Raw genomic sequence first — 14,688 nt, forward strand, 5'->3', positions numbered from 1 at the left:
AAAAATTCATCACCTTCATTATACTGCTGGTGAACAACGACTGGCCTAAATTCACTTCTACTAGAAGGCCACCCTGATCCAGTATATAGGTCTAACCACATAGAACTGTTGCAGTTCTATGAGAGAAGATCTTTCATTTTCTGTCTTTATATCTTCAGGGTCTGAGGGCAGCAGACAATGACCCCACAGCTCCTCCCTATGACTCCCTGCTGGTCTTTGACTACGAGGGCAGCGGTTCAACTGCCGGCTCCGTCAGCTCACTCAACTCCACCAGTTCAGGCGACCAGGACTACGACTACCTCAATGACTGGGGCCCTCGCTTCAAGAAGCTGGCCGACCTCTACGGAGGAGGGGATGATGACTGAGAGCAGAGCTGGGGGCTGGGCGGGGCTGCGGCAGGGGTCAGGAGAGGCAGGGTCATTTAGATGGATGCTCCTGGAAACTGTGGGCAGGGCCCAAGAACATGACGCAGGCTCCATGGTAGACGCGTGAGGAACAGACCCTGACATGGGCTGTGTTAATTTGCTCACAGCTCTCACCGAGCCTGCAATTCTGCTGCGACGCAACTGTATTCTGGCTTTATATTTTTTAGTGGCGAGTTTGTAGTGTGATGTTTTTTTTTTTTTTTTTTTTTTTCTCTCACCGTGCTGGACCCAGAGCTCTCTGGGGACGAATCAAGGCGGTCGTGAGAGACACAAGTAGTGAATTCGTGCTTTGATCGATTGTTAAACAAAACCATCTCTTGCTTTAGTCTCACACTGAAGAGAATGTTTTTGGGAAGACGCTCTCTGACTCTCTCTTTCACTCTGTCAACTTGAATTTCCTTAGAACAGAAGCACTGTCATTTTATAAAGTGCCTTTTGTGGTGTGTTTTTGTATCAGACTCCTGCTATCTCAGGATCGGTTGCCATTCGTGCAGTACAGTGGAGGCGCATACTCTCGTCGGCCCCCCTGCGCTCCTCAAACCAGCCCTGCCTGTCACTCTCATCTTCCCTTCACAGTGGTGCAGATGTACAACCCCAGCAGCCTGTCCCAGGAGGGAAGGACACAACCAGGGGAGACTATTGGACATCATAACCCAATGAATTATGGCCTAAAGAAGCCAATATGAGTTGTTTTGGCTGAAGACAAGCCTTCTTCTCCAAGGGCCTGCTCAGTTTGACTTTCACAAGCATCACCTGTCAACACAACTACAGCAACACACTGACATTGTGTGAGATCATTTTTTATACATGTGGGGGTTTTCTAATTTAATGGAGAATGCCTGCCTTTCCTCTGTGGACACATAAGTTTAGGAGCCTTTACAGTATGTTCAAATGCTTGCCTGCCCTGTATGGTTTTGTGTTGCTTTCTCCACAGTGTAAAGCTTATGTAGGCATGATCTGATTAGTCAGACAGTGTAAGAAAGCTGAACTTAAAATGACATGGAACAATGGAACAAAGGCATATGAGAAGGATTTTTGTCGCCTTGAACATTCCCGTTTTTTATAGGCCAACAGAACTATAAAAAGGTGCATGATTTTTTTTTTTTTTTTCAAAATGTTTTACTCAAAGCACTTGTTACTATGTGGTGAGAATGTGAAAATAGTCAGCAGAAACTATGAATATATGCTGTATAAAGACACTAAGAAAATAAAAATACTGTAAGATACCTATTTTTGAAGTATTGACGACATACGAGTTGCTGCTTTCTCTAGCTCTTCATTGGGCTTAGGGGATTTTTGGCCCATTTAGTTTCAATATGTGGATATGTTTGTTTCTTTGTCTTTCGTTAAATCATAAATCCCCTTTTGAGATGCTTAGAGCTTTTTATTTGTCATTTCTTGTTTTGTTTTCATTTCTAAAACGCTTTGTTATACTCCTTTTGTCTGTGTGAAACACAGCCTTCCCCTTCGCACTCTGTATTGTCTCTGACAGGCGTGGTCCTCCTGTTGGCCTCTGGCCTCCAAACAGTGGAAGGTTCATTAGCCATGCCTGTTGATAGTTGTTCTATTATTCAGTGTACTGGGATTCTTTTATTCATTCATCTAGATACTGGATGTGTGCTTTAAAAAATAAACAAGACATGTTTTGAAAACCGGCGACCTTTTTCTGTATATTCTCTGCATGCATCGTGTTTAGGCAAAGACACACAGCATGTTTGGTTCAGTAGTGCTTATATATGTATATATATAACATCACTCAACACTTTAAATTATAATGGACCTGTGTGAATTTATTCTTAAATTTATTCTTATTTTTTACAGCTTTGACGCAACTAGCGTAGACCTAAAGCTGCTATGTTCAGATGGCAATGCATGCCACTATCCCACGCCCGTCCACATGGACTGATTAGATGCTGAATGATAGTAACGCGAAGGCCACATCGGTTTTCACCAGGATTGTCTCATATTTCTTTAATATTAGAGTAATTTGAAATATGCTGCAATCCCATAAATAGTCTCTACATAGTGTCTTTAAATTCACCGCTTTTCCAGCTTTATGTGTTCATGAAATGACTGGTTTGTACTTACATGTGTTCTGTAGTTTTTCCAGTGGAATAATGTGTTAGAAAGGTTAGTGAAGTTTAACAGACTGCCTTTGGAATTACACAGTTAATCTCTGACCCTGTTATTTGGATATGGCTCCATTTTCTAACACCCTCTATATTCGTCCATTTATTGCATCTCAGACAAAGCAGTGTTAGAGCAGGCTATGGGGTCAGGAAGTATATTTGTGTCCATTCCTGTGATTTCAATTAGTCAGCTGAAGAGCCAAAAAACCCTCTGGGGACTTAAAGGGATTTAATCCTCTCCGGCTGTGTGTCTATCAATTAGCCACACCATTAATCCCCACGGCGTAATCTCATTAGACAGAGCGCCTTTAATGAGACACCCAGAGAGAAAGCAGAGAGGCAGACAGTGAAAGAGTGGGAGAGAAAAATGAGGTGGTGGGAAGATGCAGGTAGGCCATGTGGAGAGGTGATTAGGAGGGTAGAAGAGAGGGTCAGCAGAAGGATGTGGTGAAGGATGTGAGATTCAGGCACAGCAGGGACAATGCATAACATTTAGAAAATGGTTGGGAGAAAAAGGTTAAATATGAAGCGGTGAAATAGAGTGATACTTCATCTTGTGTTGCCCACTATGGCCAGAAATTAGAGGGGTGGGCAGTGGAGAGGTAAAGAAGACAGGTGGAGATGAGCAGAGTTTACAGAGTACGCTGGACTAGTTAATGAGGTGCTTTGATTCCCCCGTTAATCTACACTGGAGTGTCGCAGTAATGAGAACATCCCATAATAAACTGAAGTTAACCTTTGCCATAGTAGAATATTGAATTCTTCTATGGGCCTGTGGACTCATGTTAATAAGAGCCATCAGAGGAAGATTTCACTTCTCTGAAATAATAATACGTTCGTAAGAAAAGAAAAAAGCATCTTGGTCATAGCCAGTCAGCAGATAAGGAGATTAACTTCAGGGAAGGTTTCTTTGATGGGCTTAGCTGAAGTTCTCTAAGTTTCCCCATGGCAGATAGGCAGAGTGAAGGAAGAAAGCAACCTCAAGCTGCCCCCTTGATAAATGCTGTATATAGACTGAGAGCTTTGCTGCTGGCTTTCAGCCAGTGCCTAGTGTGTTGTAAATAAAGTTCTCCTCTTCAAACATGTCCAAGCTTAGTTCTTTTCATTTCCTTTCCACATAGCTAGTGAGTCTCTAGGGCTGTCGCTGGGAACAGTCCAATGTGAAAAACACCAGTGGATGTTAGTTCTTGTGCTGGCTGCATGATCAACTGTTCACAGTTTGGTGTTGATGTTGCTGTTCAGCCGCAGCACCGCCCAGGACTGGCTGGCTCTGCTGGCTGCTTTACTGCTGACACTACTCAGAGCCTCCTGCTATTTCAGGACTCAGTCTAAAATGAGATCAAAGCAGCAGAATAAATTTGATGTTCCTGCTGCAAGTGGGGGAGAGAATATCTACTGTTTAACGACCAGCCATTTATGATATGGATGGCTGGTTCAGTGGAGACACTCTGCTATTACCAAGGCAGGGTTCTCATATCAGTCATGGCTGAAACAATGTCTGTGCACTATTAAATGGCATCTGAAAAGAGCATTTCCTACAAATCATGGTTGGTTTTTGTAGTGGATTATCTTATCAATAAAGGGACGATGTAAGGAAGAACCTTATGCATTACTGTTAAAGTAAATCTTGGCTATTTTCATTGTTACTCTTTTTATACTCTGTGCCAGCAGAATATGTTCACTACATTTACTTGACAACTATAATTAAAGGTTATATCACTTCTACTTCAGTAGATTGGGGTCAGGTGCTGTTATTCAAATTATATGGATCTATGGGAAAATAACTGAGCTGACAGCTGTAGGCTTTGAACATTATTGGGAACTGAGGGTGAGGCTGAGGTTGGGGCCTAAGAACATTGTTTTGTTCCTGTCCATGACCATCTGATAAATTAGTCCAGCCTTACAGTTTACTGCTCATTCATATTTATAATACTCTGAAAGGTTGTCCTGTGACCCTGGTTAAGGAATAAGCGGGTATAGAAAATGGATGGATGGTTGAAAGGTTGTATGAGGACTTTTACTATGGCGTCATTTTTGTGCTTCTATCCTGAGCAACCAATGGTAGATTGACCAGGGTGTACTCCTGCCTTCCACCCGAAAGAGAGCTGGGATAGGCTCCAGCAGATCCCCGTGAACCTGGTTAAGGAATAAGCCTGGTATAGATAATGGAAGAATGGATGGATGTTTTAACCAGTTGGAGTCAAACATCTCCACTGAAGTAAGTCAGCTGGTCTTCTTCTGCTTCTTTTGATTTTATGATGGGTGGCGCTCAGTGTTAAAGATGCATTGCCGCCAACTACTGTTGTGGAGTGTGAACCAGAGTTATCTACCATTCCCTACATCATTTAATAAAGAAAAGAAAACAAATACAATGAAAAAATCATATTCTGTTTGTTAAGCCAGACTCCCTTAAGAAATGCAATAAGGTCATCTCAAGCACGGGTGTTGTAACTAGCTATCTAACTGAAGACTAAACAGCCAATCAGAACTTTCTCCAGTTCTCTGATTGATTGATTGATTGTTGATTTTGTGACACATTTGTAACGCTGTGTGCAAAGCTGAGCGAGCATGAGGACAAACCCGAGCGCATAGAGTGAAGAGGTTGAGCAAGAGCAGTTATTATTGCATATTCATATGGCTGATAGCAAACGTACAAACACATTTATTGAGCACAGAATATATTTCTGCTCGCTCAAACTAAATCATTTTTTGCTCGAATATAATTTCTTTTCGAAATATAATTTATGTGCTTGCAAAATATATATTTTCCATGCTTAAAATCTCCCATTGCTCGCTCAGGATAGAGGCACAAAAATAACACCATATTTTATTTGTGATGCCTCAGTACATTTTGCAGCCAACACTTCCATGCCTGTAAAATTATAATATTCTTAAAGGGACACTCCACATCGTCAATAGTATCAATAAAAGCACATTGCATTACATTAATAAAGCGTTATAATGGTTGAAAGTGAAGTATTTCCTGCTGCAAAGTAATATAGATAAGCTGACAAAATGTCTGTTGAATTGAGAGGCTTTTAATGCTGCTATTAATTCTAAAACATAAAACGAATTAACCCATCGATGATAACATTAGTCACGTCATTCCACTTTCACATGACCATGACAAATAACGGTATACTGCATTCTGTCATGGTCATGGCCAATTTATGAAATGACTTGAAGGCTCCGGTTTAAAAGAAAGTTTCTAAATGTTATGCTTTATCGTACAATGTTCAAACACCACATGGATTTTAGCTCTTCTTAGCTCTTATATTTTGTCACTGTTTACATTTGTAACTAGACTTATCTATTGTAAGCTAGTCTTGTGAAAATGGAAACCTCTGTCCAGTCACCCAACTTCAGTTTATCAGAAGCCTGTTCTTGCTGATTTGTTCTACCAAATGGCCACTAAGTCACTGCTAGCCTTCTAATTTTTGATTATTGTAGGTCTAGACAAATTATAACTGATGATTGATAATAAGCACGTTTATTTGTTCATCCATTTTTTGACGTCATGGTTTAATGCCTTCTAATCGTTTCTTCAGTCAATGTTTGATTTTCCTTTTTTCCTCCTTTTGTTCTTTCCTTTTTCATTCACTGGAGGGCATTTTTTTCAATCCCATTTGTTTTTAGGTAAAAGGAGCAATATAACTGCCACAGATTAACTTGGAAGTCCATTTGTCTCTGTGTTTTGAACTGACTTGACCTTTTCTGCTTCATACTGAGCATGCATATGTATGCTGAACAAGACATGGCCTCGATGGGTTCATAACACCAGATTTGTAAATGTTTGTTAGAGACTCCATCAGTATGCCACTCCAAGGCTAATGGCCAAGCACTTACTTGAAATTTTCTGGGTTGGTATTAGAGCTAAGAGTGGGTAGATGGTGGTGCTGAGTGGGTGTGGGTGAGGGCCCCATATAAATTTAGTCCCTTTGTCCATAATTCCTAATGGCTGGCCCAATTCTAAATATTATTTTTTACCATAAGTAACAAAAAAGTCAAATGACTTATTGTAAGTCAAACTTAATCTATACACATTTTTATTAAATCAAACTTAAAACGCTATTCCTATGTGCTATTTTAACCATTCACATCTTCACCTCAGACAATGTTGCATTGTATTATGTGAAATGTAGGTTTGAGTGTTTTTGGAGCTTGTAGACTAGAAATTCAATTAAGGATATCTAAGCCTCTGCCACTCCAAATTCTGATCATTCATTTTTTTAATATATCATCTCTTCTGAGCCCCTAACTTTATGGAGGTGCACTATTAGGCTTATATCATTAGAGTTCCACTAATAAATGTAAGAGCTTAATTAGATAGGACATGAATAAATTATCAAGCATTATCACATCATTAGATGCAATCTCATAGGCTGAATACATCTTCCACCACTGAACTTTCCAATTATATGTTTTGACACCAACAATGTGAATGTTCACATGCTTGTCATATTCTTGAACATCTACAATATAATTACCGTAAATGATGCATCATGGGATTGCCTTTGTCTCATTTGTTGACATCATTAGATCATGTACATGGAAACTGTGCTGCTGCTGCTCAACGGTGTTGGAGTGTCCTCTCTGTGTGATTACATGCTATAGTGCAGTGGGAAACCCGAGCTGCATCCTCAAGCAGAACAGCTGCTCTAATCAACTGGATATAATTCTTCACCTTAGCCATGAGTTAAGTGCCTTCCCTGGGACACTGGTTACATCTCTAAATGGTAGAAGATGATTCTTGTGCAACCAACTTAGTCTCTGGTGTCTTTTAGGGTGCAATCAAGCCTCCATTCCCATCTGCCCCTCTGTTTCCCTCTGTCAGCATTACTCCAGGAAGACAGTCAAACATTTACCATGAATAATGAATGTACAGTATAGTCATTAGTATAAATAAATTATTGACCGCCACATGTGTGTAACAGCATTAGTCTTGTAAATGTAATGATGATATTACAGTAACATGATGTGGAGGAATTGCAGCTTATACTATCTGGCCATGTACCTAATGTAAGCTGATTAGTCGCAGTCTTATGAGTCTTATGTCTGTGTCTTATGTGTATAAACTACTTCATCCATCTCAGGATCCTAATTTACACATGTTTTAGATTCTCCACTGGAGAGATAACAGTTTTCATACATAATTCATTTGTGTCTTTCTGGATGTTGCTTCAAGGTGAGCTTTAGGGGCTAAGGTCCTTGGTCTTTTTCCAGGTTAATCAAAGGTGCCCTTCTCAGCTTTCATTCTAAGTTACATACACACATAAGTTGCGTAATTATAAGTAATAATGTGAAAATGCACAAAAGTGAAGCAAATGCATCACACTGAAGTCAAAGAACTGCCCTGTATATTTGCTCTAGACTTGCCATCTGACACTCTGAAGTGACTAGTGTTTTGGAACATGAGCATTTCTAAAACACAGGTGACCCACACTCAGAGTGGTCCCTGAACGCCTCCGGTGACAAACAGACCTGGCCATCAGGTGGACAGGCTGCTTCAACCTTAGTTCTGTAATTATTTGGAAACGCAACACACTATTTCATATTGATCAAGATGTGCTGGAATACACCTTATGTAAAAAAAGAAGGGTTTGTTACATTTCTACTGTAACATTAATCCTACACCTGAATACACATTTAGCCTAAGCTCAAACTGGTTTGACAGCCAGTTAAGATAGGCTATCCAGGCTCAATTAGTGCCATTGATTAACTGCTTGTTTTAGCTAATGCTGCTAGTTTGGTTCAGTCAGTGGCCCAGACATGAGTCTTACAAGGTACCATTTATTCCATCTGTTTAAGAGGCGTGAAGCTGCCAGACAACCAGAGAAGGCAGAAAGCCAAGGAGAAATGAAGTTACTAGACTAATAGGTTACAAAATGCTCATCCATCATATTTACAATTAATTCGAATTTTGCTTTAATTATTAATAATTCTGATATGGTAAAAGTTGGCAAATGCTAACTACTACTACTTCACTGAAAGCAGCAATAACAACAACAAAACATATATATATAATATATTATTATATATTAATAATACTTTTATCAATATATTATATTATATATTATATAATTTATACTTTTATTGCTTGAACCAATCCATTTTTCATGTGAGCAAAAGTCTTGGAACATGTGACAGGTGTGTTGCCCACGTGTGTCATTGTCCATTCAAACAATAAATAGTGATGAATGTTTATGCTAAGGATGAATCAGTTTCTGCTTATATATTTTTCAGAAGTTTAGGGAGGATTTAATGTTATTGTTTCTTTGTAGCTAAATATTAGGCACAGATAAGTCACAGTAAGTTACTTAACTTAAATGAGCACAGTTGATTTTTCTGTGGTTGTAAATATTCTGTGTGCTGGTAATTATACTGTACTGCTGCAAAAGGCATCACTGTATGACCATTAGTGTCCTCTGTGTTTTTGCTTGCAACTAACTCTTAAATGCTACCAAATATTCTGTGTCCAGTGTCTGAATTAACAATGCTGCAGAAAGCTCATTTATTTTTTTAGCATGCCTCCTAAAGCTTAATTGTAGCAATCTCACTTCATGTGTGTAATCATCACCAGAGGTATCTTTTTTGACCAGACGTATTTTTTTTTTATTTTTCTGAGACCAGTCATATTTTAGACAAGATGTATTTTATTGGGCCAGTTGTATTTTTCAGAGTCCTGTCATATTTTTTTTTAGACCAGTCATATTTTATTCGACCAGACGTATTTTATTGGACCAGTCATATTTTATAGAGACCAGTTGTATTTTTCAGAGACCAGTCGTATTTTTCAGACACCATACATATTTTTCAGAGACCAGTAGTGTTTTTCACAGGCCAGATTTATTTTTCAGACCAAATGTATTTTTCGGAGACCAGTCGTATTTTCCTGAACTAGGCATATTTTTCAGAGACAATGCAACCACAGGGGGGGGGCACAATCCAGTGTCTTCATGTGCCGGTCCCAAGTCCGGGTAAATGCAGAGGGTTGTGTCAGGAAGGGCATCTGACGTAAAATTTAAGCCAAATCAAACATGCGAATCACAAATATGACTTCCATACCGGATCGGTCAAGGCCTGGGTTAACAAAGACCGCTACTGGTGCTGTTGACCTACAGGGTGCCAGTGGAAATTGGACTACTGTTGGTCGAAGAAGGAGAGGAGGAAGGCGTGTTCGTAGGCAAAGAGAGAAGAGGAAGGGCAGGAGTGTAGGACTTAGAGTAGGGACTTTGAACTTTGAGAAAGTTCAGGAGTGTGTTAAGAGGAAAAGGTTAGCTAAGAAGAAGTGGGACACAGAGGACAGAAGAGAACAGGGAGATGCAGCGTAAAGTGAAGGTAGAGGTGGCAAAGGCCAAACAAAGGGCGTATAACGATTTGTATGATAGGTTGGACACTAAGGAGGGAGAGGTGGATTTGTACAGGTTGGTGAGGCAGAGAGACAGAGATGGGAAGGATGTGCAGCAGGTTAGCGTGATCAAGGACAGGGATGGAAATGTGTTGACAGGTGCCACAAGTGTGATGGAAAGATGGAAGGAATACTTTGAAGAGTTGATGAATGAGGAAAATGTCAGAGAGCACAGAGTAGAAGAGGTGACTGTTGTGGAGCAGGAAGTAGCAAAGATAAGTAAGGATGAAGTGAGGAAGGCGTTGAAGAGGATGAAGAGTGGAAAGGCAGTTGGCCCTGACGACATACCTGTGGAGGTATGGAAGTGTTTAGGAGAGGTGGCAGTAGAGTTTTTGACTGGGCTACTTAACAAGATCTTAGAGAGTGAGAGGATGCCTGAGGAATGGAGGAGAAATTAAGTGGTGCCCATCTCCTTTTAGGTATCCCGCCCCTTTTTCGGCACACGGCTGAAAAACAGATACCCAAATTAAACTAGCTGTTCTTCTTACATTTTAAGAGTTATATTGATGACCTATATATATATTGATGGGCCTTTTATAGCCCACTGTTGCGTCATCAAACATAACGTATCGTATACCGTTTGAAAGGCCTCATCATTGGCTACAAGATGCGTCAGTCATCATTGCACAATGCGACTGGCTAATTCTACTGTCATTAGAAATTGGTCTATCCCCCTGACTGGGATGTGCTCTGAGGGTGTGAATTCTATTGGTTTTAGGGGTAGTTACGCCGTGAAACGTAACAAACATGTTTGATTGAGGCCTCATGTGATTCACAGAAACTTGCTATGTCAAACTTTATTGAATAAACAGCGAAATCAACCGTAAAACGAACCGGATTACAGCTTTTCATGGGGAGGACGATGGTTTATGGATTTTCTGTATAATAATACGTCTTTTGGGCTAAAACATGTTCTAAGGATTCTAACGAACAAAACGATATGCGACACTGGATGTTTATGTGCATGTACGAAGTCGTCAGAAAAGGTAAGAACCAGCCTACTGTACTGTATTTGTACTGTTGTTAAATATTAAGAAACTGTAGTCGCTGTGACAATTAAATCCTAAATTGCTTTATACTATTCGAATCGCGAGACTTTAAGGTTTTATTCGGCATACGTTTTGTCAATCGTTATTCAAATTTATCCGACGATCTTTGTTGATATATCTGGACATACAATTTATCTACCACCCACGGTAGATGGAGGACTAACAGGTTAAGAACAAGGGAGATGTGCAGAGTTGTGGAAACTATAGAGGAATAAAGCTGGTGAGTCACACAATGAAGTTATGGGAAAGAGTAGTGGAGGCTAGGCTGAGGTCAGAAGTGAGCGTTTGTGAGCAGCAGTATGGTTTCATGCCAAGAAAGAGAACCACAGATGCAATATTTGCTTTGAGAATGCTGATGGAGAAGTACAGAGAAGGCCAGAAGGAGCTGCATTGTGTCTTTGTAGATTTGGAAAAAGCGTATGACAGGGTGCCCAGAGAGGAGCTGTGGTTTTGTATGAGGAAGTCTGGAGTGGCAGAGAAGTATGTTCGAGTGGTGCAGGACATGTATGAGAGCTGTGAGACAGTGGTGAGGTGTGCTGTAGGGGTGACAGAGGAGTTCAAGGTGGAGGTGGGACTGCACCAAGGATCGGCTTTGAGCCCCTTCTTGTTTGCTGTGGTGGCTGACAGATGAGGTTAGACAGGAATCATCTGTAGTGAGAGCAGGGAGCAGGTAGAGGTTTGCTCTGGAAAGGAGAGGAATGAAGCTTAGCCACATTAAAACAGAGTACATGTGTGTAAATGAGAGGGACTCAAGTAGAACGGTGAGGTTACAGGGAGTAGAGGTGAAGAAGTTGGAGGATTTTAAGTACCTAGGGTCAACAGTCCCGAGCAACGGAGAGTGTGGAAAAGAAGTGAAGAGACGTGTGCAGCAGGTTGGAACGGGTGGAGGAAAGTGTCAGGTGTGATGTGTGACAAAAGAGTGTCAGCAAGAATGAAAGGAAAGGTGGACAAGACAGTGGTGAGACTTTGGTCTGGTTTAGAGACAGTGGCACTGAGAAAAAGACAGGAGGCAGAGCTGGAGGTAGTAGAGATGAAGATGTTGAGGTTCTCTCTGGGAGTGACAAGGAGGGATAGGATCAGGAATGAGTACATCAGAGGGACAGCTCATGTTAGATGTTTTGGAGAAAAAGCCAGGGAAGCCAGATTGAGATGGTTTGGACATGTTCAGAGGAGGGACAGTGAATACATTGGTAAAAGGATGCTGAGGTTAGAGCTGCCAGGAAGGAGGCCTAGAGGAACACCAAAGAGGAGGTTCTTGGATGTAGTGAAGGAGGACATGAGGATAGTTGGTGTGGATGTGGAGGAGACAGAGGATAGGGTTAAATGGAGGCAGATGATTCACTATGGCGACCCCTGAAGGGAGCGGCCAAAAGGAAAAGAAGAAGGCGGCATATTTTTCAGAAACCAGTCATATTTTTCAGAGACTAGACCTATTTTGCAGAGACCACTCGTATTTTTCAGACTAGACGTAATTTTCTTTCGAAAAAAACATGTCATTTCTCAGCTCAACTTTTGTATTGCTGCTGATGATAGTGATCAGTGATGGGTCAATTACATAACAATAACAATAACATGCTGCTAGTGGAGAAGTGTGCGAATGGATGCTGTGCGCATCGCAGACAAACACATGGATGCAAGTGTTGATGGTGCAGTGAGAGTCTGTGAATTGTGAGAGGTCTTTCAACATATTCCTGCTTGATGTACAGTATTATTGCTGTGCCAGGTGGACTGTTCATGACAGTCTCATGACACTGGGGAATGTTCTGGTGCTCTTCACAGGCTGTCTGGCTGAGGCCACTTTGATCAGCCTCAGCTGTACCTTATAGTTAGCGCTAATGAGCGATACATGCTAAGTCATACCTGCTCAACCTCAATATGTTGGCATTGTCAATTGTAATCATGTTGCCACTTATGTAGCTGCAAACAAGTTAAAGTCGGCCATCTAAGCTTTATTATGTTTATCCCCTGACATAACATTGAATTTATATCAGTCAAACAAGTTGTTCAAAACTACTGAGGATCATAATAGCACCATTATCATATAAGATCAATAAACAACAAAGTAATATTAAACATCTGAGAACCAGTTGGTCAATATGCCCAAAACAGATTTGACTTTCACATCACTTGTGTAAAGTCTAGTACCTTAGACTGTTTGTTCATGTGTCAAAGTGTATTCAAGAGCACCATGTCACCTGTTTCTCTGAGGAGGATTCAACACGTTTTGGTGCCTGTGCCACGTCATAGGAGATATCTGTAAATGGAGATGTTCTTCTCCCATGGTTTGTCACTGGCTGCAGCGTTGGTCTGATTCAGCTCCATTAAAGAGGCCAATAGGCTATTAACCCCCACGTCAATACCTCACAGGTTCAGTCGTGCTTACAAACCCATTTCAGCAGTGGTCATAAACACTGGCCTTATTATAGCATCTCCAGGCCAAAGCAGACTGCCTCAGTCGACCCCAAAACAAAAGAGATCTAATGTCAGCTTTGACCTGGGTGGAACAAGGGCAAGGACACACAAGACTTGGAGTCAGGAAGTGTAAACTAAAAAACTGTTGTTCATTAGAAGTGTTGCATGTTATACGATTTGATTCCCCAGGAGAGGCTGGAAATCATTGTCTTTCATTTCAGGGTAAAAGTGGTTATAGGCTATTGGATTTGCACATCTTAATGGATGATAAAGTGCAGCGACTGGATCACACTGTGCCACATCAGTTCATCCAAATCACATTCTCATGTCCCTCCTAGGAGAGAGTTTTATTCATAAGCTCAAAGCTTAATCAAGAATATGCAAGGAGGCGTTGAAAAGGATAAAATTAATTAACTGACTTTTAGTATTGAATTTGTCTCACAGCATGAATACAGTGGGATTTTGAGTGGAATTTTGAATTCTTTGGTTTCTAAAGTAATGTCAATGAAAAAAAATGTTGCAACCTTAGTCATCTAGCTATAGGGGTCTTACCTTAATAAAAAAATTCATAACCTTACAATTCATGTAAGTAATGGGGGTTAGGGGAACTTTCATCAGCCTCTAACTATCAGTAAATCTGAGCCCCACTGTGAGCGTAAACAAGTAAAGAATTTCAGACTGGAGACTTATCATAGAAGTGCAAGAGGAGGACCCTGCTGAGAAGCATTATCAGAGAAGTCAAATCCCATATTGGAATCAGACAAAAGTACCCATAGGTAAGTTCAGGTGAACAGCCAAAGGCTAGAGCATGCCTACACACACACATACACACAAATAAACTTCCTTTAGATAAAGCTTATCTGATAATCTCACCCTGGGGTGAAAGCAAAAATGACAACACCAAATGTAACAAATTAATAACAGTCCCCTTTAATAAATGGCATGGAAGGAAACAGAAGTGGTACTTCTCTCTAGTTCCCTCTGGCAGACTCGGGGTGTTAACCCAACACCCTCAGGTGCAGTAACCGAGATGTCGCTAGGCAACCGTAGCATCCCTGTTGTTGCTCTGCCTCTGGCACTCAAGTGGGAGCTTATGTGGACTTAACTCTGAAAGAGCAGCAGTGTTGAGGAGTGGAAGGGGGGATTACCAGGAAAAATATTGGATTGGGCTAAGGCACACGGGCCAAGGCCTTACCTGAATCACCACCACCACTAGATAGAGGCCCCATGACAGACTGTCAGGCCTCGCTGCTGCATCTGTAATC

The 14,688-nt window shown here is 40.9% G+C and overlaps 1 protein-coding gene across 2 annotated transcripts in view; it reads left to right on the forward strand.

The window, feature by feature from the left end:
- The window catches only part of cdh4 (cadherin 4, type 1, R-cadherin (retinal)), a 56,721-nt gene extending 56,095 nt beyond the window's left edge, over positions 1 to 626 (forward strand). For both annotated transcript variants that reach the window (XM_026306967.1, XM_026306968.1), the window contains exon 14: positions 159 to 626. In XM_026306967.1, the coding sequence (XP_026162752.1) occupies positions 159 to 365 (207 nt within the window). In that variant the 3' untranslated portion in view covers positions 366 to 626. The remainder of the gene's footprint in view (positions 1 to 158) is intronic.
- The last annotated feature ends 14,062 nt before the right edge of the window (positions 627 to 14,688 follow it).

The sequence above is a fragment of the Mastacembelus armatus genome, chromosome 5, assembly GCF_900324485.2.
Source record: "Mastacembelus armatus chromosome 5, fMasArm1.2, whole genome shotgun sequence".
Classification (NCBI taxonomy): Eukaryota; Metazoa; Chordata; class Actinopteri; order Synbranchiformes; family Mastacembelidae; genus Mastacembelus; species Mastacembelus armatus.